We start from the raw sequence: 26,679 nt of genomic DNA, 5'->3' as shown, positions 1-26,679 counted from the left end.
CCACCCCCCAAAAAAGAAAAGTCCAATCCAGTCGGTGCAGGTCACCCTGCCCTCTGGGGCAGTTCCAGCCTGCGCAGGGAGGGGTTCCGACGGGAGGACGAGAAAGCACAGACAGACCACCGCTCTTTCCACCCGCCCTCAGCTGGGGAAACAAAGACGGCCTCCTGCGCCTGTAGCCACTACCCTAACCAGAGAGAGACTCTCCGATTTCCCGGTGCAGCCTGCCCTCCCGCCCTCGCCCGCGCCCCCGCCCCCATGACAAAGAAAAGGCACTCGGCGAGCAAGGCCTTCCTGCCTCCACGGATGGGGGAGGGGGCTGCCGGGGTGAGGAGCCCCCTCCACTGGCCCGTGCTCATACTCCTGGTCCCAGGAACGGCAGAAAGCGGCGGGGAGCCGGAGGCCTCGGCCGCGGAGGCAGGGTCCGGGAGCGGGGGTGAGGGTACCTTGAAGTAGCCGCCTTCGTAGAGGGTGTTAGGGGGCCCGAAGATGGCCACCTCCCAGTTGTAGAGGTCGGACTCGTCCACCAGGGTGATCCGGAAGCCCTCCACCGGTTCCTCCTGCAGGGATTTCAGCTCGAGCATCAGGGCCTTCTGCGAGCTGGTCATCTGCTGCTGGGCCATCGCGGCGGCGGCGGCGGCGGCGGCGCCGGGCCCGGGCCCCAGTCCTCACGCACCGGCCGGGCCGGACCAGGCCCCTCCCCTCCGCTTGCCCTCGGGCCGGGCCGCACCGGGCCCCGGTCTTCACACACCCGGCGGGCCGGACCAGGCCCCACACGGCCCGTGGGCCCGCCCGCGGTCCTCCTCACACACGACGCGGGCCGGGCCGGGCCCTTCTCCTCACACTCGGGCCAGGCGAGAGGAGAGGTCGAGGGAGTTAGGGGAATTCGCTCCGGGTCCCGGTCCCGGTCCTCCCCCCCCCAGGAGGGGGGCCTCAACTTTGGGGGGGGGGAGAGGAGGTGGAAGCGGAGGAAGGCGGCGGAGGGCCGGCGATGGTGAAGGGAGGGGGCCGGGCCGGCCCGGGAACGCCGCGCTCGCTCGCCCTCTCGTTCTCTTCGGGGGCCGTAGGGACCGGAGGGCGCGCGGGGCTGGAGGGGGTGGGGGGAGAGCGGCGTGCGGGGGTCTCGCGGCGGTGGCGGCAGCGGCTGCGCGGGGGGAGGGGCGACGGCGGAGGAGGAGGAGGAGGAAAAGAGCGAGAGCGCCTCGCGCCGCGGGAGCTACGGAGCCGAGAAGCAGGGAGGGAGGGAGGGAGGGAGAGAGGGAGGAGGGGCGCACGCCGGGAGCTGGGCGGCTCTCAGCGGCTGGCGACCCGACGCGCGTGCGCGCGCCCCTCCCTCCCCTCCCCCCACCGTGCCTGGCTCTCCTACACTACCACCTCCTCCTCCTCCTCCTCCTCCCGCTTCCACGCCTCTTGGCCTCCCGCGCGGTCGCGGCGCTTTGTGACGCCGGCGCGTGTCCCCCGCCTATAAAGAGCCCAGAGGCAGCGGGGACCGAGGATGGGCGCAGGGATTGCCGTGGCCCCATAGTGACGGTTGTGCGGCTGGACGCCGCAGTTCCAAAGGCGTGCCCCGGAAGGGAACCCAGGTCCCCCGGTTCTCGGGGCCCTCCCCACTGTGGATCCAGGGGCCTCGGCAGCCATCCTGGGACGGGCCTGGTCGCTGCAGGCCCCTCCCTGTGACACCCAGTCTGCGGTCCCTCCACTTAGTAGCTACTTGATTAGGATGTGCTGAGAATGTGGGTCTTTTCGGTGGCAACAGACCTTCCCGCAGGCCAGCCCACAGGCAAATATGCCCTTGGGCACGTTACCCACCCTGGGTGCGGCAGTTCCACGTGAGAAACGGGGTAAGACAGAAAGGTCAGCTTCTGCTTCCCTTCTTAACTACAAAGAGGAAGTTGTGAGGAAAAAGAGACAATAACAAAGTGGGTCTCCTGCCCTTCTCATTGTGATTTGGGGCTACCCTTCGCCCTCCCCATTTGTAAAATAAACTGTGCTTGAACTTTGACCCCTTATAGGTCCTTTTGGCTTGAATGTCCACCCTGGAACTGAGGGACTTTCGAGATAATCATAACCGAAATGAGATGTGGGGACAGTCTTTGGTCCCCGTGGTTCAGAATACAGTACTCCTTTCTCTTAGGAAGGCGTGTCCTAGGATAACTGCCTAAAAAACATTTCCTAGAAAAGCCAGAATACCGTGAGAGTTCTACACACACAATTTCGGAATCGGACAGATCTTGGTTCCAACCCTAGTTCCACACATTACTTCTCCCTGTCTCATCAGTTTTTTGTTTTTTTGTTTTGTTTTGTTTGAGACAGGGTCTTGCTCTATCACCCAGGCCGTCGCACAGTGGCGCGATCACGGCCCACTGCAACCTCCTCCTCCCAGGTTCAAGCGATTCTTCCACCTCAGCCTCCCAAATAGCTAGGACTACAGGTGCTTGCCACCACACCCGGCTGTTTCATCAGCTTCTGTAAAAGGGGATTAATTATACCCAACACAAGCAATTATAATGATTAAACGTATGTACAGCATTTAGCGTAGTGACTGGCACATGGTAAATGATTCATAGGAACTTGAAAGAAAAAACTTTAAGGCATAGCTGTATTATGGATACCACCACTACCCACCCCTTTTATTGAGACAGGGTCTCACTCTGTTACCCAGGCTGGAGTACAGTAGTGATTATAGCTCACTCTAGCAGCAACCTCCTGGGCTCAAGCCATCCTCTAACCTCAGTCTCCCAAGTAGCAGGACCACAGGTGCGCACCGCCATGCCCAGCTAATTTTTGTATTTTTGGTAGAGACGGGGTTTCACCATGTTGGCCAGGCTGGTCCCCAACCCCTGATCTCAGGTGATCCGTCCACCTCAGCCTCCCAAAGTGCTGGGATTACTAGCATGAGCCACTGTGCCCAGCCAAGGCACAGTGATTTATAGAAAAATTGAAAAGATAGTCGAGTTTCCCTACACCTGGTGCCCAGTTTCCCCTTTTATTAATATATTACATTAGAAGAGTACATGTATTACAATTAATGAGCTAATATTGATACATCACTATTAACTGAAGTTCATACTTCCTTAATTTTTACCTAGTGACCTTTTGCTGTTCCAGGATCTCATCCAGGATACCAGACTACATTCAGTTTTCCTGTTTCCTTAGATTCCTCTTGACTGTGGCAAAAGACTTTGTTTTGATGATTTTAAGAGTTTTGAAGAATACTGGTCAAGTATTTTGTAGACTGTCCCTCAGCTGGGATTGTGATGCTTTTCTCATGATTAGACTGGTATTATGAGTTTTTGAGGGTAAGATCACAGAGGTTAAATGCCATTTCATCACATCATATTAAGGGCACAGATAGCAACATGACTTAGCAATGTTGATGTTGACCTTGATTGTCTGGCTGAGGAAGTGTGGCAAGTCTTTCTACTGTAAAGTTACTCTGCCCCTCCCTCCCCCTTTTCTATACTGTACTCTTTGGAATGGAGTCACTCTACACAATCCACATTTAAGCAGCACCCCCTCCTTTTCTTTTGGCCTTTTTTTTCCCCCTCAAAGGTGAGGTCTCAGTGTTTTAACACATCCTTTTCTAGCCACCAATACTACTGTCCAGGTCTTGAGACCGAACTCTAATGTTCGGAATTAGAGCTCCCCTCAGAGAAGAGGGAGTATCCTAGTGAATGCAGCCCCTCGTATCAAAATGATGAAGTTTATGTACCATTCTGTCTTTCCCTCCAGTACCAGTCAATTTAGGGACAAGAGGATTACTGATCCGGAAATGTGAAAGATGATGTTGACACCTTTAATAGCAAGTGAGCAGATAAATAGGTAGAAAGGTCATCTTCAAAGCATTTCACCCACAAAAACTCATCACAGCCCCACCCTGACCTGGAGGATGATGAAGCCCTAGTCTAACCCACTGGACCGTATACATGGCACCCAGACCAGAAGCGACCCCTGGGCTCATGTCAACTCACAAACTCACTAAGCATCCACTGAGGGCATGCCTCTATGCTGGGAGGTTGGAAGCTTAATGTGTTAATGAGTTTTATAATCAAGGCTCTTTATTCTCAGGTCACAGGAACTGGAATTCCACAGAACTAGCTCATGTGTTTTTATTATAGCCAGTAAGACATTGTTATTAGTAGACTGCCACTGTGTCTTATTCATCCCTGAATCCTCAGCAACAGGCACACCATCTGACACAAAGTAGACACTAAGTAATTGTTCTCAAGAGACTCACAGCCAAGGACAGGAAGACAATGAGTAATCACAAAATCACAAATTGAACTCTACCCTCTGTGTCCAGCTATTCTCTCAAGCACATATTAGGTGCTCAAGACTATAAATTCCGAAACTGTATACCAGCTACTCCAATGTTTGGCACATATTAAGTGCTCAAAACATATTTGTTAAAAGAATGAATGCGGCCGGGCGCGGTGGCTCAAGCCTGTAATCCCAGCACTTTGGGAGGCCGAGACGGGCGGATCACGAGGTCAGGAGATCGAGACCATCCTGACTAACACGGTGAAACCCCGTCTCTACTAAAAAATACAAAAAACTAGCCGGGCGTGGTGGCGGGCGCCTGTAGTCCCAGCTACTCGGGAGGCTGAGGCAGGAGAATGGCGTCAACCCGGGAGGTGGAGCTTGCAGTGAGCTGAGATCCGGCCACTGCACTCCAGCCTGAACGGCAGAGCGAGACTCCGTCTCAAAAAAAAAAAAAGAATGAATGCTAGAAACAGCTTCCTAGAGCTTTCTCATATTGTTTCATAATGGCATGTAGATTGACTTGACTGATTGGTGCCCTCTGGTGGTAAAGAAAAACAGCATTCAAAATTAAAATTTTAAAAATAATAATTTTTTTAAAAACAGAAAACAGAGCACTTAACGTTCACTACCAGGCATCACCTCGTACTTTCCAACCAGGGTACTTCTTCTTCTTTTTTTTTTTTTTTTAAACTGAGGCAGTCTTGCTCTGTCACCCAGGCTGGAGTGCAGTAGCATCACTTGGCTCACAGCAACCTCCGCCTCCTGGGTTCCAGCAATCCTCCCACCTCACCCCCGGAGTAGCTGGGACTACAGGCTCAGTGCCACCACGCCCGACTAATGTTTGTATTTTTAGTAGAGACAAGGTTTCATTATGTTGCCCAGGCTGGTCTTGAACTCCTGAGCTCAAGCAATCCGCCCACCTCAGCCTCTCAAAGTGCTGAGATTACAGGCGTGAGCCACCGTGGCAAGCCCACTATTAATTTTAGAGGAAGACTGTGGCTCCTTAAGAGTAGTGTCCAAGTTTTACATATATGTTAACATATTTAAACAAGTTGGCCAGGTGCAGTGGCTCACGCCTGTAATCCCAGCACTTTGGGAGGCCGAGGCAGGCGGATCATTTGAGGTCAGGAGTTTGAGATCAGCCTGGCCAACATGGTGAAACCCCATCTCTATCAAAAATACAAAAATTATTCGGGCGTCATGGCGGCACCTGTAGTCCCAGCTACTTGGGAGACTGAGGCAGGAGAATCGCTTGAACCCAGAAGGCAGAGGTTGCATTGCACCGAGATCATGACACTGCACTCCAGCCTGGGCAACAGAGTGAGACTCTGACTCAAAAAAAAAAAAAAAAAATGTGGTCCCCGTAAAACTCATTCTTTATAAGGTCAGAATTAACCTTCCTAAAGCAAATATTGTTCCCTCCTGTTTATCTTACCAAGATTTCCATATAGTTTCTTTTTGAAAGAAAGATAATCGGCCGGGCGCGGTGGCTCAAGCCTGTAATCCCAGCACTTTGGGAGGCCGAGACGGGCGGATCACGAGGTCAGGAGATCGAGAGCATCCTGGCTAATATGGTGAAACCCCGTCTCTACTAAAAATACAAAAAACTAGCCGGGCGAGGTGGTGGGCGCCTGTAGTCCCAGCTACTCGGGAGGCTGAGGCAGGAGAATGGCGTAAACCCGGGAGGCGGAGCTTGCAGTGAGCTGAGATCCGGCCACTGCACTCCAGCCTGGGCGACAAAGCGAGACTCCGTCTCAAAAAAAAAAAAAAAAAAAAAAAAAAAGAAAGATAATCATTTTAAGAAGTGCCAGGCCGGGCGCGGTGGCTCAAGCCTGTAATCCCAGCACTTTGGGAGGCCGAGACGGGCGGATCACGAGGTCAGGAGATAGAGACCATCCTGGCTAACACGGTGAAACCCCGTCTCTACTAAAAATACAAGAAAATTAGCCGGGCGAGGTGGCGGGCGCCTGTAGTCCCAGCTACTTGGGAGGCTGAGATAGGAGAATGGCGTGAACCCGGCGGGGCGGAGCTTGCAGTGAGCCGAGATCGCGCCACTGCACTCCAGCCTGGGGCACAGAGCAAGACTCCGTCTCAAAAAAAAAAAAAAAAAGAAGTGCCACAGGCCAGGTGCCTTGGCTCATGCCCGTAATCCTAGCACTTTGGGAAGCTGAGGCAGGAGGATCACGAGGTCAGATCAAGAGCAACCTGACCAACATGATGAAACCCCATCTCTACCAAAAATACAAACATTATCTGGGCATAGTGGTGCGTGCCTGTAATCCCAGCTACTTGGGAGGCTGAGGCAGGAGAATCACTTGGATCAGAGTCAGAGGTGGAGTCAGAGGTTGTAGTGAGCCAAGATCACGCCACTGCACTCCAACCTGGCGACAGAGCAAGACTCCATCTCAAAAAAAAAAAAAAAAGTGCCACCAGGTGCGGTGCTCACGCCTGTAATCCCAGCACTTTGGGAGGCTGAGGCAGGCTCAGCCTCACCTGAGGGCAGATCACCTGAGGGCAGAAGTTCGAGACTAGCCTGGCCAACATGATGAAACCCTGTCTCTACTAAAAAAAAAAAAAAAAAAAAAAAAAAAAAATTAGCCGGGCATGGTGGCGCGTGCCTGTAGTCCCAGCTACTTGGGAGGCTGAGGCAGAAGAATCACTTGAACCGGGAGGCAGAGGTTGCAGTGAGCCAAGATCGTGCCACTGCACTTCAGCCTGGGTGACAGAGTGAGACTGTCTCAAAAAAAACTGTCTAAGCAGCATAGTGAGATCTCTTAAAAAAAAAAAATTATTCCCGCCTCAGCCTCCTGAGTAGCTGGGATTATAGGCACACACTACTGTCCCCAACATGACAAATGTTTTTGGGTTTTTTTTTTAACTTTCATTTATTTATTTGGTCTGGCTGTGTTGCCCAGGCTAGTCTTGAACTCTTTGAGCTCCTGCTTCTGCCTCCCAAACAGCTGGAATTACAGGTGTGAGCCACCATGCCCAGCCAACAAGTGAGTTTTTTTGTTTGTTTTTTTTTTGAGACAGAGTCTCGCTCTGTCGTCCAGGCTGTAGTGCAGTGGCACGATCTCAGCTCACTGTAAGCTCCGCCTCCTGGGTTCACGCCATTCTCCTGCCTCAGCCTCCTGAGTAGCTGGGACCACAGGCGCCCGCCACCACGCCCAGCTAATTTTTTATCTTTTTAGTAGAGATGGGGTTTCACTGTGTTAGTCAGGATGGTCTCGATCTCCTGACCTCGTGATCTACCTGCCTCAGCCTCCCAAAGTGCTGGGATTACAGACATAAAAAAAATTTTTTTTTTTTTTTGAGGCAGAGTCTCGCTCTTGTCCCCCTGGCTGGAGTGCAGTGGCGCGATCTTGGCTCACTGCAGCCTCCGTCTCTTGACAGTTCACAGGTTCAAGCGATTCTCCTGCCTCAGCCTCCTGAGTAGCTGGGATTACAGGCACCTGCCACCACACCTGGCTAATTTTTGTATTTTTAGTAGAGGGGTTTCACCATGTTGGCCAGGCTGGTCTCGAACTCCTGACCTCAGGTGATCCGCCCACCTTGGCCTCTCAAAGTGCTGGGATTACAGGTGTGAGCCACTGAACAAGACCAAAAAAAAATTTTTTTTTAATTACCTGGGTGTGGTGGCATGTACCTGTGGTCCCAGCTACTCGGGAGGCTGAGCCAGGAGGACTGCTTGAGCCTAGGAAGTCAAGGCTGCAGGTAACTGTGTTTGCACCAGTGCTTTCCAGCCTGGGCTACAGAGGGAGACCCTGTCTCAAATAAACAAAATGACACAAAACAAAAATACATAAAATGAAATAGACTTTGGACATGTGTGTGAGGGGTGCATAATTGAAGTCCTGTCCTCACTTCCTTGGGCCTGATGAGTGTTCCATACCTCACATAGCTCAGACTGCTCTGAACTGTTTTCCTTTTCTCACAGTAATCTTTCTAATGTGCCCATAGCAATCTGTGCATATCATAGCAACCCCCATGCTGCACTGCATTTGTGTCTGTTTCCTCTCAGCCTCTGAAGTGCCGTTGAAAATGAGCCATTCATTCATTCATTCTTTCATTCAACAAATTTATTGAGTGCCTCCTATGTGACAGGCCCTGTGCTAATATCAGGGATACAGTAGTAAATGAGGCAGAAATAAGTGGTCCTTGCCCTGGTGGAGCTTACTTTGTCTCTTTCTGAGACAGAAACAGATAAAAACAAGCAGTTAGTAGATAATATTGTTACACGTTTTGGTGAGTACCAGTGAAAGTGACTACAAAAGTGCCTAATACTGTTAGGGCAGGATGCAATTTTATTTTAATTATATATTTATTTATTTTTGAGGCAGAATCTTGCTCTGTCACCCATGCTTGAGTACGTGGTGCAATCATGGCTCACTGCAACCTCAACCTCCCGGGCTCAAGCAATCCTACCTCCCACCTCAGCCTCCCAAGTAGCTGGGACTACAGGTATGTGTCATGACACCCAGCTAATTTTTGTTTTTTGGTTTTGTTTTCTTGAGACAGAGTCTCACTCTGTTGCCTTAATTTTTTTTTTTTTTTTTTGAGATGGAGTCTCACTTGCCCAGGCTAGAGTGCAGTGGCACAGTCTCGGCTCGCTGCAACCTCTGCCTCCCGGGTTCAAGCAATTGTCCTGCCTCAGCCTCCTGAGTAGCTGGGATTACAGGCCCCTGCCACTGTGCCCAGCTAATTTTTGTATTTTCAGTAGAGATGGGGTTTTACCATCTTGGTCAGGCTGGTCTTGAACTCCTGACCTCATGATCCACCTGCCTCGGCCTCCCAAAGTGCTGGGATTACAGGCATGACCACCGCACCAGGCCTAATTTTTGTATTTTTTTATAGAGATAGAGTTTCACTATGCTGTCTAGGCTGGTTTCGAACTCCTGGACTCCCACCTCAGCCTTCCAAAGTGCTGAGATTACAAGGTGTCAATTCTTGACCATTCTTGATCACGGGGCTTGATCATTAAGTGTGGAATGAATCGTCATTCATTTCACAGCTTTTTGGTCTTTCTTAGACTTCAACGATGCTGCTTCTTCCCCTCTGTCAATTCAAATTCAAACCATGCTTCAACACTTAGCACAAGCTCCATTCCTCCAGTAAACCTTATCAATCAAAACATTCTAAGCAAAGACAGCAGCAAGGTCAAAGGCCCAGGAAATAAAACAAAATAGAGTAAGAAAACTCCCAAGTAGTTCAATGCAACTGGGGCATAAAATTTGAGGGAGACAATGGTTAAAGGAAAGACTGAAAGGATTGACTATGGTCACAATCCTTCAGTAAACATTTATTAAGTACCTACAATGTGCTGGCTATTGAGTATGTACACATGGTCCTCGTTTCCATGTGTTTACAGTCAAGGGCAAAAACAGACAACTGGGCTGGGCAAGTGGCTCATGCTTATAATCCCAGCGCTTTGGGAGGCTGATACAGGAGGATTGTTTGAAGTTATGAGGTCAGGACCACTACCAAATATTAAAAAATTAGCTGGGCATGGTGGCATATACCTGTAGTCTTAGCTACTTGGGAGGATCACTTGAGCCCAGGTATCCAAAGCTGCAGTGATCTACAACTGCACCGTAGCCTGGGTGACAGTGAGATCCTGTCTATAAAAAAATAGTAATAAATTTAAAAATAAAAATGACACAAAAGGAGAGACCATTTGTAATCAGAAATTGTAAAAAAACACTAAAAGGAAAATGGATGATATAAGAGAAACATTTTAGAAAACATATCGGCCAGGCTGGGCGTGGTGGGTCACACCTGTTATCCTAGCACTTGGGGTGACTAAGGTGGGCTGATTGCCTGAGTTCAGAATCCAAGACCAGCCTGGGCAACATGGTGAAACCCTGTCCCTACTAAAATAAAAAAAATTAGCCAGGCGAGGTGGTGTGCACCTTTAGTCCCAGCTACTCGGGAGGCTGAGGCATGATAATTGCTTGAACCCAGGAGGCAGAGGAGGTTGCAGTAAGCTGAGATCTTGCCACTGTACTCCAGCCTGGGTGACAGAGCAAGACTCTGTCTCAAAAAAAAAAAAAAAAAAAAAAAAAAAGAAAAGAAAAGAAAAGGGAGGGAGGGAGAAAGAAAGAGAAAACATATCGGCCTGGGCATGGTGGCTCACGCCTGTAATCCCAGCACTTTGAGAGGCAGAGGAGGGCAGATCACTTGAGGACAGGGGTTCAAGACCAGTCTGGCCAACATGGTGGCCTACTCTACTAAAAATGCAAAAATTAGACAGGTGTGGTGGTGTGTGGCTGTAATCCCAGCTACTCTGGAGGCTGAAGCAGGAAAATCACTTGAACTTGGGAGGCAGAAGTTGCAGTGAGATGAGATCATGTACCACTGCACTCCAGCCTGGGCAACAAAGCAAGACTCCATTTCAAAAAAAAAAAAAGAAAGAAAAGCTGGGCGCGGTGGCTCACGCTTGTAATCCCAGCACTTTGGGAGGCCGAGGCGGGCGGATCACGAGGTCAGGAGATCAAGACCACAGTGAAACCCCATCTCTACTAAAAAAATACAAAAGGCCGGGCGCGGTGGCTCAAGCCTGTAATCCCAGCACTTTGGGAGGCCGAGGCGGATGGATCACGAGGTCAGGAGATCGAGACTATCCTGGCTAACATGGTGAAACCCCGTCTCTACTAAAAATACAAAAAATTAGCCAGGCGTGGTGGCGGGCGCCTGTAGTCCCAGCTACTTGGGAGGCTGAGGCAGGAGAATGGCGTGAACCCGGGAGGCGGAGCTTGCAGTGAGCCGAGATCACGCCACTGCACTCCAGCCTGGGAGACACAGTGAGACTCCATCTCAAAAAAAAAAAAAAAAAAAAAAAAAAAAATTACTAAAAATACAAAAAATTAGACAGGTGTGGTGGCGGGCGTCTGTAGTCCTAGTTACTCAGGAGGCTGAGGCAGGAGAATGGCATGAACCTGGGAGATGGAGCTTGCAGTGAGCCGAAATCCCACCACTGCACTCCAGCCTGGGTGACAGAGCAAGACTCCATCTCAAAAAAAAAAAAAAAAGAAAGCATATCTAAATATGTTTAGAGAACATATTTTAGGCGTTTAGTTAAGACCTGGGCCGGGTGCAATGGCTCAACCCTGTAATCCTAGCACTTTGGGAGGCCAGGGTGGGAGGATCACTTGAGTCCAGGAATTTGAGACCAGCCTGGGCAACATGGTGAAATCCCATCTCTACAAAAAATTAGTCAGGTGTGTGGTGCACGCCTGTGGTCCCAGCTAGCCAGGAAGCTGGGGTGGGAGGATGGCTTGAGTCCAGAGGTGATATTTGTGCTGAGAGGTGAAAGACGAAAAGGAGAAAAAGCCAAGAAAGCACATTCCAAATGGAACAAACAGCTTGGGTGAAGTCCCAGAGGCAGGAAAGAACTTAATACAACGAAGGAACTGAAAGAAGGCTGATGTTGCTGGAGCTCAGGGAGCCAAGGGTGGAGTAGCAAGAAAAATGATGGGGACCAGGCGGTGGCTGATGCCTGTAATCCCAGCACTTTGGAAGGCTGAGGCTGGCAGATTCCTTGCACTCAGGAGTTTGAAACCAGCCTGGACGACATGGTGAAAGTCTACACAAAAATACAGAAATTAGCCAGATGTAGTGGTGTGCGTGTGTAGTCCCAATTACTCAGGAGGCTGAGGTGTGATTGCACCACTGTATTCCAGCCTAGGTGACAGTACGAGACCTCGCCCCTCTTCTCTCACAAAAAAGATGGAATAGCTGGGCAAAGTGGCTCACACCTGTAATCGCAGCACTTTGGGAGGCTGAGGTGAGCGGATCACTTGAGGTCAGGAGTTTGAGACCAGCCTAGCCAACATGGTGAAACCTCATCTTTACTAAAAATACAAAAATTAGCCAGGCGTGGTGGCGCGCACCTGTAGTCCCAGCTACTCTACTCGGGAGGCTGAGGCAGGAGAATCTCTTGAATCTGGGAGGCAGAGGTTGCAGTGAGCTGAGATCGTGCTGCTGCACTCCAGAGCAAGACTCTGTCTCAAAAAAAAAAAAAAAAAAAGAAGGATGGGATAGCAAGTGAAGGGCCATATTGATCATGACTTTATGGAAGTTGAAGTTCGTATTTAGTTTTAAGTATAATTGGAAGACACTGATGAGTTTTTAAAAGGAAGTGACATGATAGAATTTCTGTTTTAGAAAACTAATTCTGGCAGCTGTGTGGAAAATGAGTTGAAAATGGACAACACCGCTCTTGTGAAACTTCCTTAAAAAGCTATTGCATAAACTGACCTGCACTGTTTGAAGTCAGAATAGTGATTAGAGGGCAGCATGAGGGGAGATTCTGAAGGTGCAGGAAATGTTCTGCTTATTTTCTGGGAGCTGATTATATGGGTGTGTTTGGTTTGTGAGTATTCAAGCTTTACACTTGGGATATGTAAATTTTTCCTTATGTATATTGTACTTCAATACAAATTTTTACGCCGGGCACGGTGGCTCACCCCTGTAATCCCAGCACTTTGGGAGACTGAGGAGGGCAGATCACTTGTAATAATATAGTAATATAGTAATAGTTGAATTTGGATGATCCTACATTAGGAAATAAAATGAAATATATAACGGTTATTACTAGAATAATTGACAATTTTTTTTTTTTTTTTTTTTTTTTTTTTGAGACGGAGTCTTGCTCTCCAGGCTGGAGTGCAGTGGCGCGATCTCGGCTCACTGCAAGCTCCACCTCCCCGGGTTCACGCCATTCTCCTGCCTCAGCCTCCCGAGTAGCTGGGACTACAGGCGCCCGCCACCTCGCCCAGCTAATTTTCTTGTATTTTTAGTAGAGACGGGGTTTCACCGTGTTAGCCAGGATGGTCTCGATCTCCTGACCTCGTGATCCGCCCGTCTCGGCCTCCCAAAGTGCTGGGATTACAGGCTTGAGCAATAATTGACAAAATTTAAAGATGGAATTTGTATACCAGTATTGAATCACGATTAAATTTCCTTAATTTTATAATCGGGCTGTGCTTATGTAAGAGGTAGTTCTTGATCTTAGTAGATACATACCAAAGTATTTAGGGAGATGTGTGATTGGTTTTCAAACGGTTTTGCAAAATAATATGTAAACACATAGGTAAAGATAAAATAGGCCGGGCGCGGTGGCTCACGCCTGTAATCCCAGCACTTTGGGAGGCCGAGGCGGGCGGATCACAAGGTCAGGAGATCGAGACCACGGTGAAACCCCGTTTCTACTAAAAATACAAAAAATTAGCCGGGCGCGGTGGCGGGCGCCTGTAGTCCCAGCTACTCAGGAGGCTGAGGCAGGAGAATGGCATGAACCCGGGAGGCGGAGCTTGCAGTGAGCCGAGATTGCGCCACTGCACTCCAGCCTGGGCGACAGAGCGAGACTCTGTCTCAAAAAAAAAAAAAAAAAAAAAAAAAAGATAAAATAAAACTAGGCAAAATAATAACACTAAGTGAATCTCGGTGAAGAGTATATGGGCATTCATTATATTAGTCTTGCAACATTTGTTTTATATTTTTAATATTTTAAAAACAGGCCGGGCGCGGTGGCTCAGGCTTGTAATCCCAGCATTTTGGGAGGCCAAAGTGGGCGGGTCACTGGAGGTCAGGAGTTTGAGCCCAGCTTAGGCAACATGGGGAAACTCCATCTTTAGTAAAAATACAAAAATTAGCCGGGTGTGATGGCACCCGCCTGTGATCCCAGCTCCTCGGGAGGCTGAGGAACGAGAATCGCTTGAGCCTGGGAGACGGAGGCTGCAGGGCACAGAGATCGTGACACTGCACTCCAGCCTGGGCGACAGAGCGAGACTACGCCAAAAATAAATAAACAAAATAAAATTAACTAAATTATTTGAAATTGTCATAAGCTAAGTAACAAGTAAAAACTGGAGAAAAGCCATAACAATAATCCGGAACAAGATGATGTTATGGGCTAAACCTGGCAGTCAAGACACAGAAAACTGAGTAAATTCAAGGTATGTTTTGGAGGTAGAACTAACAAGGTTAACTGATAAGGTGTAGTAAATAAAGAAAAAGGGAGGAATAACCGTTGTAAACAAACAACCCGACCAAAACGACCAAACTAGCTCGCCCCTTCCCGTTTGGACCCAAGCGAAGGAAGTGAGGAAAACAAAGCAACCGCCTAGCTACCGTCAGGCTTCCGTTCTAGCGGCGCAAAGAGGCCGTAAATCAGAGAAACCCGTTTGGCTCCTCCCCTAAAGGGCTGTCCTTGAGACTGACTGGCCAATGGAAAGCGAGTAGTCGATGGATAATCCAGTAGCTCTGGAGTGGGTGGAGTCCTGAGGAACTGGGGTGGGCTGGACTTGGGCCTGGAGTTCGGCATTTCCGCCCACGTGGGAAGCCATGCCGTGTAGACCCGGCTAGAATCTGAAGTGCGGAAGAGTCCTGGACCCCGAATGATGGGGCCGGCGCCAGCTGGAGAGCAGCTGTGCGGAGCGATTGGAGAGCCAGAGGTGGGTTAAGGCTTCTGGGAGGATCAGAGGCTCCATGTGCGCTCCTTTGGCTGCAGGTTCCGAGATGGCGGGGCCTGACAGCTTGCCGGTGAAGGCCATGCCGGCGGCCCATTTTGGAGGATGCTTCCAGCCTGTGGCACTGAGACAGGGCTTGCTAGGGGAAATGGAACCTGGCAGTATTTGGTTAGAAGCAGTGAAGCCAATAGAGCCTCTGCTCCCTTCTGGAAATCTGCACCTCAAAGCTGAAGAGACCCACACTTGGGTCGTTTCCTTAACTTGGTCGTCCTTGACGATAAGCGGGATCTTCCTCCCTCCACAGAACTTGTGTCCAGTTCTGTGCTCCCCGCTTTAGCGGAGGGCATACGGTGCCTCTCCTGGAGCGCTCCAGTAAGGCTCTCTGGGGTGAGAGGGATCGTGGAGGGGATGGGCCCACGGCTGTAAGGGAAAAGGTTTGGGATCGTGCACGCTTGCCTTTGAAGCCTGCTCATGGTGTGGGTGTACCAGTTGTGGAACCTCGAGTGAGTAGTGGGACTTCAAGTGTCTTCAAGAATTATTTTGAGGATTTAATGACTGGCTAAATGTATCCTCTGGAGTCCAGTCTGTTCTAGCTCCTTCCATCAGTGAGTACTTAGTATATACTGAGGCAGTCAGGGCTTCCTTGAGGAGATGGAACCTAGCAGGATTTTGGTTGGAGCGAGAATGGAAAAGACATTTGAGAAGTCCCAGGCCTATATCAGCAGAAGAGGAAACTTCCTGAAAATACAAGGGGCTTGGGCATTACTTAGGGCAGGGCCCAGTTAGCTTCTTTTTTTTTTTTTTTGAGACAGTCTTGCTCTGTTGCCCAGGCTAGAGTGCAGTGGCATGATCTCAGCTCACTTCAGCCTCTGCCTCCTGGATTCAAGTGATTCTCCTGCCTCAGTCTCCCGAGTAGCTGAGATTACAGGCATGTGCCACCACACCCGGCTAATTTTTGTATTTTTAATAGCGACAGGGTTTCCCCATGTTGGCCAGGCTGGTTTCGAACTCCTGACTTCACCTGATCCGCCCACCTCAGCCTCCCAAAGTGCTGGGATTACAGGCATTAGCCACCGTGTCCGACCTGGGCCCAGTCAGCTTCTGTCCCTACCAATTCAACAGAGCTCCATGCTTGTGGAGTCAGGTAGACACAAGAGCTCTTAAGGAATTTTCGGTTCAGCACTCAGTAATGTTCCTTGAAGTAACGATTCTCCTGAGTTTTACAAAATCTGACTCCTATTCGAAAGAGGGACAGAGCAGGTGAAGCCTTTACCCACAACCTGTCATGGTGGCACTTTAGGCAGCAGATGCTAGATACCTATTACCTCACAATGGCTTCTCCCTCACTGGTCACAGGTGATGGAACCAGCCCTGGAAGGCACAGGCAAAGAGGGAAAGAAGGCATCCTCCAGGAAGCGTACATTGGCTGAGCCTCCAGCGAAGGGCCTCCTGCAGCCAGTGAAGCTCAGCCGGGCAGAACTGTACAAGGACCCTACCAATGAGGAGCTTAATCACCTTCGGGAGACTGAGATCTTGTTCCACTCCAGCTTGCTTCGTTTACAGGTACTGTTGAGTGTCTGGGGCTTTTGTTCAAGGGGTGTACCTGGGACCCTGAGGCTGATGGACTGTTTTCTACCCTCTCTTACAGGTAGAGGAGCTACTAAAGGAAGTAAGGCTGTCAGAGAAGAAGAAGGATCGGATTGATGCCTTCCTACGGGAGGTCAACCAGCGGGTTGTGAGGGTGCCCTCAGTCCCTGAGACAGAGGTAAGCAAATGGCCTGGGGAACTGAGAAGCACAAGAGACCTCCAGTGGGGGTGTATCAAACAGGGGCCTTGCTGTTACTCTCTTTAAGGGTTGGGGTGCAGGGAGCTCATTCTCACAGCAAGGAAGCTTAGCTGGGAGCGTGGTCATTTGTGTATTCATTCAGCAAGTACTTACATGCCTTGCAGTATTTGTGTTCTTAGGATATATCAGTAAATAGCCTATGTTCTAATGTTGAGGTTATAGTTAATAGATAAGCATGACAGGTCAACTCTATGGCAATGTTAGAATGTGGTAAACACTGGAAAAAGGAAAAAGTAGGACAAGCAATGTAAGGGGATTGGGAGTATTAGAGGATGGGAGTGGTTTACAAATTTAAGTGGGGTGTTCACAAAGTAGGCCTTATTGAAGTGACATTTGTGTAAAGACTTGAAGTAGGTGAGTCAGCTATATAGATATCTAAGGGAATGAAAGCATTCCAGGAAGGGGGAACAGCCCGTACAAAAGCACAAAGGCAGGATTGTTCCAGGTACATTCCTTGGAATGAATGAGGAAGATAGAAGGAGATGAGTTCAGAAAGGTGATGGGGAAAGGTAGCATATCATGCACGGCATTGTGTCCCAAAATAAGGAGTTTGGCTATTGCTCTGGGTGAGATGGGGAGCCACTGCTGGGTTTTATTTTGCAGAGCACTGATGCCCTCTGATGTTTAAAAATTCACTTTTTTTTTTTTTTTTTGAGACAAAGTCTGGCTCTTTTCCACCAGGCTGGAGTGCAATGGTGCGATCTTGGTTCACTGCAGCCTCTGCCTCTCCTGTTTAAGCGATTCTTCTGCCTCAGCCTCCTGAGTAGCTGGGATTACCACACCCAGCTAATTTTTTTTTGTATTTTCAGTAGAGATGGGGTTTCACCATGTTGGCCAGGCTGATCTTGAACTCCTGACCTCAGGTAATCTGCTCACCTCGGCCTCCCAAAGTGCTGGGATTATAGGTGTGAGCCACCCCACCTGGCCTAAAAAGTTCACTTTTCCAGCCTTAAAAAGTTTAGTTTTAGAAAAATTTACTCCAGCTGTTGTGTCAAAAGTAGAATGGAGATGGACAACGATGAGATTAGGGAGACCAGTTAGGAACTAATCTAGGCACTAAGAAATGATGGCTTCTCAAACTAGGGAGGAAAGTAAAGAAGTGATCCTTTTTTTTTTTAAATTTTTTTCTCTCTCTGTTTTAAAAAATTTTCTATTTAGAGAAGTGATCCATTTCTGAATGCATTTTGGTAGTAAAATGGGTATTCTTAACAGATAAGTTAAGGTGATTTAAGTGGTTTTGGCTTGAGAAACTCATATAGAGTTGTCTTAGCAAGGAAGACATAGTTATGGGAAGATTGGGAGTTTGGTTTCAAACATACCGATGTGTTAAGATGTCTTCTAGACATACAGGGTACATGTGAGGAAGGCAGTTGAATTAGTATGTGTCCCTGTCTCTGCCCCCACAGCTCACTGACCAGGCATGGCTCCCAGCTGGGGTTCGAGTGCCCCTCCACCAAGTGCCCTATGCCGTGAAGGGCTGTTTCCGCTTCCTGCCCCCAGCCCAGGTTACTGTTGTGGGCAGCTACCTTCTGGGCACCTGCATCCGGCCAGACATCAATGTGGATGTGGCACTGACCATGCCCAGGGTAAGGTTCAGGGTTTAGGGAATAGAGGCCCACCACCTGACTACCTACAAATCTTGGATCCCTCTTTCTTATCTGCTGCTTGCCAGGGGATTGAAGCCTGAATTCTAAATCAGAAGAGCAGACCATTGCAAGCATCCTGAAGGCAGCTTAGATCCCTTGGGCCAGTTGCTGTCCTTTGGGAACTTTGCCCTCCTGATACGAGAACTGGGCATAGTGTTACTAACTGTGGCTCAGGCACTTCTGTCAGCAGAGGAGCCCTGGTACTCTCACCTTGGCTTCACCTTGGCCCACAGCTCCACAAGCACTTATATGCCTGGCCTTCTCTTCTCCCCTGGCCCCTCCAGGAAATCCTACAGGACAAGGATGGGCTGAACCAGCGCTACTTCCGCAAGCGTGCCCTCTACCTGGCCCACTTGGCTCACCACCTGGCCCAGGACCCCCTCTTTGGCAGTGTTTGCTTCTCCTACACAAATGGCTGCCACCTGAAACCCTCACTGTTGCTGCGGCCGCGTGGTGAGAGGCACACATTGGGTTGAGGGCATAGCATGGGGTGGTAAATCTGGAGGAGGGGGCACAGAGGCCTCAAGTATGGGGGGACAGGATGGGGAGCCTTCTGACTCCAAGGGCTCCTGCAGAGTCTCAGCACCTGCTGTCTCTGCCAGGGAAGGATGAGCGCCTGGTCACTGTACGTCTGCATCCGTGCCCTCCGCCTGATTTCTTCCGCCCGTGCCGCTTGCTGCCAACCAAGAACAATGTGCGCTCTGCCTGGTACCGAGGGCAGAGTCCTGCAGGGGATGGTGAGCAGGCCCTGGTGTTGAGGTGGAGCTGGAGGGAAGAGATGTGGGGGACTTTTCCTCTCATGGCTTCCCTTTTCATCCCACAGGTAGCCCAGAGCCCCCTACCCCCCACTACAATACATGGGTCCTTCAGGATACAGCTCTCGAGTCCCATTTGCAGCTCCTGTCAACCATGCTGGGTTCAGCCCAGGGTCTGAAGGATGGCGTGGCACTTCTGAAGGTCTGGCTGCGGCAGCGGGAGCTGGACAAGGTGAGTTGGGGGTAGCCCAGCCTCCCTACCTGAGTGCCTGTGTGATGGGTAGGCTCTGACTTCAGGCCTCTCCCTCTGTCTCTTTCAGGGCCAGGGTGGGTTTACTGGATTCCTTGTCTCCATGCTGGTTGTCTTCCTTGTGTCTACACACAAGATCCATACCACCATGAGTGGCTACCAGGTCCTGAGAAGCGTCTTGCAGTTTCTGGGTGAGGCAACTAGGTGGGGAAAGGCCGGGGTTCTGCTCCTTTTGGGAATCCTCATCTTAGCAGGGGTCTTTTGGTTTTTTGCCATCAGACAGATGAGCAAACTGAATCAGCTGAGGGAGGGTGTCATTAGGACTGGGTCCCCAGAAGGGATACCTTCTAATACACTTGTGGTTCACTTCAGCCACTACAGACCTGACAGTCAACGGGATCAGTTTATGTCTCAACTCAGATCCGTCTTTGGTAAGTTGGAGAAGGGCCAGGTCTGTGCCAGGAGGCCTGCAAGTGAGGTGCCAATCCTGACCTGCTTCTCTCTACATCCCCCAAGCCGGCCCTGGCTGACTTCCACCAGGCCTTCTCCGTTGTCTTCCTGGACTCCTCAGGCCGTCTCAACCTCTGTGCTGATGTCACTGCCTCTACTTACCACCAGGTACCAATGGGCCCCCAGTCTGTGTTCCCCTGATGTCCCAGCCCAAACTCTGTCCCTTTTGTGAGTACCAGAACCCCAGAAACTCCTGTTCAAAGAGCTAAGTTTAGGGCATGTCTCCTGGTCTAAGCCCTTGGATCAATGAAGGGCACAGGGATGGTCCCTTCTGTGGCTCCAGGTACAGTATGAGGCACGGCTGTCTATGACGTTGCTGGACAGCAGAGCTGACGACGGGTTCCAGCTGCTGTTGATGACTCCCAAACCCATGATCCGGGCTTTCGACCACGTCCTGCAGTGAGTTTAGGGGTGACAGGGTATGTTGGCGGGTCCTGTCTCTTTGGGGCTACAGAGGTGGGGCAAACGTCTTCAGACAGGTGCTCAGATCATTCAGGGAGGAGGTGGTACTAGGGACCAGCAACCTGATTACTCCTCTTTGGCCCTCTGTACCCCTCCAGTCTCCATCCACTGAGTCGCCTGCAGGCAGCGTGCCACCGACTGAAGCTCTGGCCAGAGCTGCAGGACAATGGGGGGGACTATGTCTCAGCTGCTTTGGGCCCCCTGACCACCCTCCTGGAGCAGGGCTTGGGGACTCGGCTGAAGCTCCTGGCTCACTCTCGACCTCCAGTCCCAGAGGTGAGGTGGTGTAGGTTGGGGAGTTTGGGTCTGAGTTGGGCTGGATCCAGGGTCCCAAGAGACACAAAGGACATGCCATTCCTCTAGCAAGGTATTTCTACCTAGCTAGAAAGTAGGTTTCTAGGCCAGGCTGGAGGATGGGAGGACTGAGCTCAGCCTTTTGAAATCTTGCAGTGGGGCATCAGCCAAGATCCACCAAAGCACAAAGACTCTGGGTCCCTGACCCTGGGACTCCTCCTCCGGCCTGAGGGACTGACCAGTGTCCTTGAGCTGGGTCCAGAGGCAGACCAGCCTGAGGTGAGGGACCCCGGCATGTATACTGGAAGGAGTGGGGCGGCTCTTCCCCGTGGCACCTGGACCAAAGCTTGTCAGGGAGGGTCCGCAGAGCCCTTCCTTCCCCAGTTCTACTACCACCCTTGCCTCCTCAGGCTGCTAAATTCCGCCAGTTCTGGGGATTCCGCTCGGAGCTTCGGCGTTTCCAGGATGGAGCCATTCGGGAAGCTGTGGTCTGGGAGGCAGCCTCTATGTCCCAGAAGCGCCTTATTCCCCACCAGGTGGTCACCCACCTCTTGGCACTGTGAGTGTTGGCATCTGGATTCCAGGAGGCAGTATGGGCTGGGGAGCCTTTTCAGGGGTCTGGCCCAGGCAGTTGAGCAAGAACATAGCCCCAAATTTTCTCACTGTGTCTGTGCCTCTTTTTCAGCCATACCGACATCCCAGAAACCTGTGTCCACTATGTGGGGGGCCCCCTGGATGCACTTATCCAAGGCCTGAAACAGGTAAGGGTCTTGGGGTCAAGGCTAGTGATTGTAGAGTCTGTGGAGAGAGAGTTCTTTCCGCCTCAGCCAGCTTGCACTTCCTGGCGTGTCCAGCAGGCGGCGGTGCTGGCTCTGCTGCAGCCTGAGCTGGGGCAGAATCCAGGTGAAGCTGGCCTTCTGTAGAGTCCAACCTCCTGACCGTCTTCTCCCTCTCAGACCTCCAGCACAGGCGAGGAGGCCCTGGCAGTGGCGGTATGTTGCTACGACGACCTCAGTCGCCTACTGTGGGGGCTAGAGGGTCTCCCACTGACCGTGTCTGCTGTTCAGGGAGCTCACCCAGTGCTGCGCTACACAGAGGTGAGGTGCAACGGTGCAGGTGACCTTTCTGCTTAGTAACCCCACCTCTGCTCCAGTCACCCAGTACTCCCTGCTTCTAACTCCTGACTCTGGGCACTCCCTCCCAGTCCCAGGCCCCTTCCTCAGCCCCCCTTCTTCCACAGGTGTTCCCACCAACTCCAGTCCGACCAGCCTCCTCCTTCTATGAGCCTCTGCAGGAGCGGTCCTCACTGCTGCCCCGGCTCGATAAGCCCTGTCCAGCATATGTAGAGCCCATGACCGGTAAGAGGGCCCTTGGGAGGGAGTAGGAGGGATAGTTCCAGCTCCAAGCCACAGTATGAGACCTCTGACTCCTCTTCTCCATCAGTGGTCTGTCACCTGGAGGGCAGTGGCCAGTGGCCACAGGACGCTGAGGCCGTGCAGCGGGTCCGAGCTGCCTTCCAGCTGCGCCTGGCAGAGCTGTTGACACAACAGCATGGTCTGCAGTGCCGTGCCACTGCCACACACACGGATGTCCTCAAGGTTAGGCTGGTGCAGGCAGATATGTCCCCGGCGGGGCGGGGGGGGGGGGGCCCAGGGATGTCAGGGCATGGAAGAAGACACCCCTGTGGGTACCACGCTGGGGAATAGGGCTGCAGGCTTCAGAGTACTCCCGGGGTCCTGGGCTGACACATCCTTCTCTTTCCGTACCTTCTTCCAACAGGATGGATTTGTGTTTCGGATTCGCGTAGCCTATCAGCGGGAGCCCCAGATCCTGAAGGAGGTGCAGAGCCCAGAGGGGATGATCTCACTGAGGGACACACCTGCCTCCCTCCACCTTGAGAGAGACACAAGGCAGTTGCCACTGCTCACTAGTGCCCTGCACGGGTAAGGCCACTGACACAGCTTCTTCCTGTCTGTAGGCCCCTCCTGCCCCCATTCTCCTCGCCTAGCCACCTGTCTCTCTGGGGGCCAGATGGTATCATAGTTAGGGGTATGAGTTCTGGAGTCCGGCAGGTTCTGGTATCCTGGCTCTGCCACTTACTGACTGTGACCCTATGGTCAGGTTTTCCTCTTTGGTCCCTATGTTCCTCATCTTTCAAATGGAAATAACACTAGGATCAACTTCTTGGAGCGTTTGTTAAGAGAACATGAGATTACACATGTAACCTATTATCACTGAGGCTGGCCTTGGGTAGGGCTGAATGAACAGTGGCGGTGGCGGGGTGGGGCCCTGGGCGCCTGAGTCTCGCTGACACTCGCCTCCTCTACCCAGACTGCAGCAGCAGCACCCAGCCTTCTCTGGTGTGGCACGGCTGGCCAAGCGGTGGGTGCGTGCCCAGCTTCTTGGTGAGGATTTCACTGATGAGAGCCTGGATCTGGTGGCCGCTGCCCTTTTCCTGCACCCTGAGCCCTTCACCCCTCCCAGGTGATTCCCTCCACTTTTTCCCTAGCTGAGAAGTTCCCTTGGGGCCAGCTATCATCCTTCGTGCTGCACCCTAAGTTTACATGGGAATGGGTCGTTGAGCAAGTGGCGGAAGGGGTTCTAAGATGCCCTGCACCCCCCAGTCCACACCAGGGGGTCTGAGCTCCGTAGCCTGAGGGAAGCCTGGGGATATGTGGCTGGGCCCCGGATTCTTTACTTACTCCAGCCCTTTAGTTCCCCCCAGGTTGGCTTCCTTCGATTCCTTTACTTGGTATCAACGTTTGATTGGAAGAATAACCCCCTCATTGTCAACCTCAACAATGAGCTCACTGGTAAGTGGCAGAACAGGGATCAGACTGCTGGAAGAACTGCCTTTATGGATTGCAGGCAAGGGTTTCCCTGACAGTGTTAGGTTTTCTCTGTGCCTCCCCAGCCCCAGATGTCTAAGCCTAACATGAAGAAGAGGTCCAGGTGAACAGCCTGCCCATTATGACATGATTTGCTCTTAACTGTCACAGACAGAATGGTAGGGTGGTAAGCAAGCTACCCATTGGGGGACTGTGGAAGGAAGAGGAGAATAGAAGGGGAATCCTGAATGCCAGGTGAGCAATATTAGGGCACAGAGCTAGGAAGTGTAGCATAGATACTCAGATCTCTTGGTGGGGGTGGGAATGGTGATTTCTGGTTGTAACATGAGGCACTCCTGGTCTCTGCGGAGAGCAGGGTGTCAGGTTCCTAATTCTCCAGGTGTGTGGAAGCCCATAGTGGGAGGGGGCCAGGGGCAAGACTCAGCTTGTGCAGGCCCGGAAACCAGACTGGGGGTGCCAAGCAGTGGAAAATTCTGCCTCTGGGCTGAGGTTGGGAGATTAATGCCCCACCCAGTTGAGGCAAATGCAATGTCCCTTTCGTCACCTTTGCCACTTGTTGGTGGGGGGTGTTGAAAAATACCTCTGATGAGCAGCTGTTAGGGGCACCGTAGGAAGACCCGGGGCAGTAGAGGGTGTCTTACAGGGAGGAGCAGGCTGACCCAGGATCCATTCTTGTCTCTAGTGGAGGAGCAGGTGGAGATCCGCAGTGGCTTCCTGGCAGCTCGGACACAACTCCCCGTCATGGTCATTGTTACCCCCCAAGACCGAAAGCACTCTGTGTGGACACAGGATGGACCCTCAGCCCAGGTTCAACCCCATACCTGCCCCCTAATGCGTGGTTTTCTTCCCAAGGAAAAAGCAGGCCCAGCCTGAGCTGGGAGAGACCCACTGTCAGTTCCAGTCTGATGTGTCTGTACCCTGCAGATCCTGCAGCAGCTTGTGGTCCTGGCAGCTGAAGCCCTGCCCATGTTAGAGAAGCAGCTCATGGATCCCCGGGGGCCTGGGGACATCAGGGTAAGCTTCTGACCAGCAGTGACTCCAGGGCCTCTGGGGATTCTGTCTTTGGAAGTTCAGCGTTCGGGGATCTCACAGGAGGCCAGGTCCCCTTGTTTGGTGAGACTGAACAGAGGAGGTGTTGAAGCTGCTGTGGTGCCTGGGGTGGCAGCCTGGGGAACCTGGGTTCCATCTGGGTCTCCTGTTTCTAGCCTGTGCTCCTCCTGCCAGGCTATGCAACAGCTGCTTCCTCTGTGGGTCTTGGTGTTTCAGTCTTCAGATGGGCAGGTGGGCCCATAGTGGGTGGTCAGATGAAAGGGAAGGAGGAGGAAACCAAGGTGGGCATATGGAGAGGTTTGTGGTTCAGTTCCTCAGTCAAGGAGGTCCTGCTGACCCCTCCTTCTCCCCTTCCTTAGACAGTGTTCCGGCCACCCTTGGACATTTACGATGTGCTGATTCGCCTGTCTCCTCGCCATATCCCGCGGCACCGCCAGGCCGTGGACTCGCCAGCTGCCTCCTTCTGCCGAGGCCTGCTCAGCCAGCCGGGGCCCTCATCCCTGATGCCCGTGCTGGGCTACGATCCTCCTCAGCTCTATCTGATGCAGCTCAGGGTTGGTCCTAAACAACTGAATGACCCTGGGGAGGGGACTTCCAGGTGAAGCCGAGGCTATGGAGGAACTCTTAAGTGCCTGCCTATAATCTTCTCTGTTCTGTCCCTTTCTAGGAGGCCTTTGGGGATCTGGCCCTTTTCTTCTATGACCAGCATGGTGGAGAGGTGATTGGTGTCCTCTGGAAGCCCACCAGTTTCCAGCCCCAACCCTTCAAGGTGTGCTGGCTGGTGACAGCCGTGTTCCTGAGTGTGTGCACGTGGTTCTGTGTGGGTATGCATGTCTGTGTGTAGTCTGTTCTATGGGCAAACCTGTGTCAGGTGTGGAGTGCATGGGCTTGTGTTTCTATCCGCACCACCCCCACTCTGCACCCAGCCTGGTGTCTCTGGGTGTGCCGTTGTGACCCCCAATCCGCATCTCTTCTCTGATTTCCCCAGGCCTCCAGCACAAAGGGGCGCATGGTGATGTCTCGAGGTGGGGAGCTGGTAATGGTGCCCAATGTAGAAGCAATCCTGGAGGACTTTGCTGTGCTGGGTGAAGGCCTGGTGCAGACTGTGGAGGCCCGAAGTGAGAGGTGGACTGTGTGATCCCAGCCCTGGAGCAAGCTGTAGGTGGACAGCAGGACATTCGACCTCTAGAGCATGGTGTCAGTGGGATGACCTCCACCCTCCTTGGACATGAATCCTCCATGGAGGGCCTGCTGGCTGAACACGCTGAATCATCTCCAACAAAGCCCAGCCCCAACTTTCTGATGCTCCAGCTTTGGGGCAGGGGCATGGTGGCCCGTGTAGTCTCCTGGTCCTGACCATCCCAGAAGAGGAGTGGGAGTCGGCTCAGGAACTGAACCCAGGAGATCCATCCAGCTATTAGCCCTGGGCCTGGACCTTCCCCAATTTCCCACTCCTTTCTTAGTCTTCTTCCAGAAACAGAGAAGGAGATGTGTGCCTGGGAGAGGCTCTGTCTCCTTCCTACTGCCAGGACCTGTGCCTAGACTTAGCATGTCCTTCAAAGAGTCACATCACCAATGCTGAGCAGTGGAAAGGGGCTATATGTGTTTGAATAGACCACACTGAAGGAGCACAATGCCCTCCTGTGTTGATGCCACTTCCCAGGGTGGAGACAGTGGAAAAGAACTGAGGACAAGAAAGGGTTGGGTAGGTCAAGGGGTCGGGGGACTGGTAGTCCCCCAGTCTTGGAGAGGTGCAAAAAGCACTGGGTGCTACCCGCTGGCTGCATCTGCCCTTGCTGTTTGTCCGTTCATGTCACAAACTACCACTACTACCTACCTGCAGTGGGGTTGCAGAGATGGGGGAGACTCAAGTCTTGCTCCCTAGGAGCTACCAGGGCCCAAGGAAGAGAATGCTGCCTCCTTTCAGTCTAGTCTACACCCCCTTTCTGGCGGCCTCTCCACTTCCTGTAATTCTGGCTATTTTTCTAGACTCAGCTCAAATAGTGCCCCTCCTTAAGCCCATCCCTCGCCCCCAGCCTGAGGTGATCTTTCCTGAACTGTTAGAGCAGTTACTGTCTGTTCAATTCACTTGGCAGGCACACACAGTGGCATAAATTCTATTGTTTTGAACGCCGATTTAAAATTAAATTGCAGCTGGGCATGGTGGCTCAGTTTGTAATCCCAACACTTAGGGAGTCGGGAGAATCACTTGAGCTCAGGAGTTCTAGACCAGTCTGGGCAACAGCGAGACCCCATCTCTTTTAAATAAAAAGTTAAATTGCTTAATT

The 26,679-nt window shown here is 51.6% G+C and overlaps 2 protein-coding genes across 4 annotated transcripts in view; one reads left to right on the top strand and one right to left on the bottom strand.

Annotated features, from left to right (window-relative positions):
* LOC105485670 (ubiquitin conjugating enzyme E2 R2) overlaps positions 1 to 1,354 on the bottom strand; it is a 118,676-nt gene extending 117,322 nt beyond the window's left edge. For both annotated transcript variants that reach the window (XM_011748009.3, XM_011748010.3), the window contains exon 1: positions 444 to 1,354. In XM_011748009.3, coding sequence (XP_011746311.1) covers positions 444 to 620 — 177 coding nt within the window. In that variant the 5' untranslated portion in view covers positions 621 to 1,354. The remainder of the gene's footprint in view (positions 1 to 443) is intronic.
* Positions 1,355 to 1,549: 195 nt separating this feature from the next.
* LOC105485669 (nucleolar protein 6) lies at positions 1,550 to 26,677 on the top strand. 2 transcript variants are annotated; one of them, XM_071077919.1, is made up of 26 exons: positions 1,550 to 1,838; positions 16,086 to 16,292; positions 16,378 to 16,494; positions 17,982 to 18,161; positions 18,506 to 18,674; positions 18,824 to 18,958; positions 19,045 to 19,208; positions 19,297 to 19,417; positions 19,599 to 19,657; positions 19,743 to 19,844; positions 20,020 to 20,135; positions 20,297 to 20,474; positions 20,649 to 20,771; positions 20,903 to 21,051; positions 21,178 to 21,253; positions 21,449 to 21,589; positions 21,733 to 21,850; positions 21,936 to 22,090; positions 22,272 to 22,435; positions 22,824 to 22,976; positions 23,208 to 23,305; positions 24,024 to 24,148; positions 24,266 to 24,355; positions 24,751 to 24,945; positions 25,059 to 25,160; positions 25,380 to 26,677. In XM_071077919.1, the coding sequence occupies exons 2-26, from the start codon at positions 16,089 to 16,091 to the stop codon at positions 25,527 to 25,529; spliced, it is 3,384 nt and encodes a 1,127-aa protein (XP_070934020.1). In that variant the 5' UTR covers positions 1,550 to 1,838; positions 16,086 to 16,088; the 3' UTR covers positions 25,530 to 26,677. The 2 variants fall into 2 exon arrangements, with proteins under 2 accessions (XP_070934020.1, XP_011746310.1); XM_011748008.3 differs by lacking the exon at positions 1,550 to 1,838 and adding an exon at positions 14,564 to 14,714.
* The last annotated feature ends 2 nt before the right edge of the window (positions 26,678 to 26,679 follow it).

Source organism: Macaca nemestrina, chromosome 14 (assembly GCF_043159975.1).
Source record: "Macaca nemestrina isolate mMacNem1 chromosome 14, mMacNem.hap1, whole genome shotgun sequence".
NCBI lineage: Eukaryota > Metazoa > Chordata > Mammalia > Primates > Cercopithecidae > Macaca > Macaca nemestrina.
The sequence above is the reverse complement of the archived record's forward strand: the minus strand, read 5'-3'. Positions and strand labels throughout refer to the sequence as shown.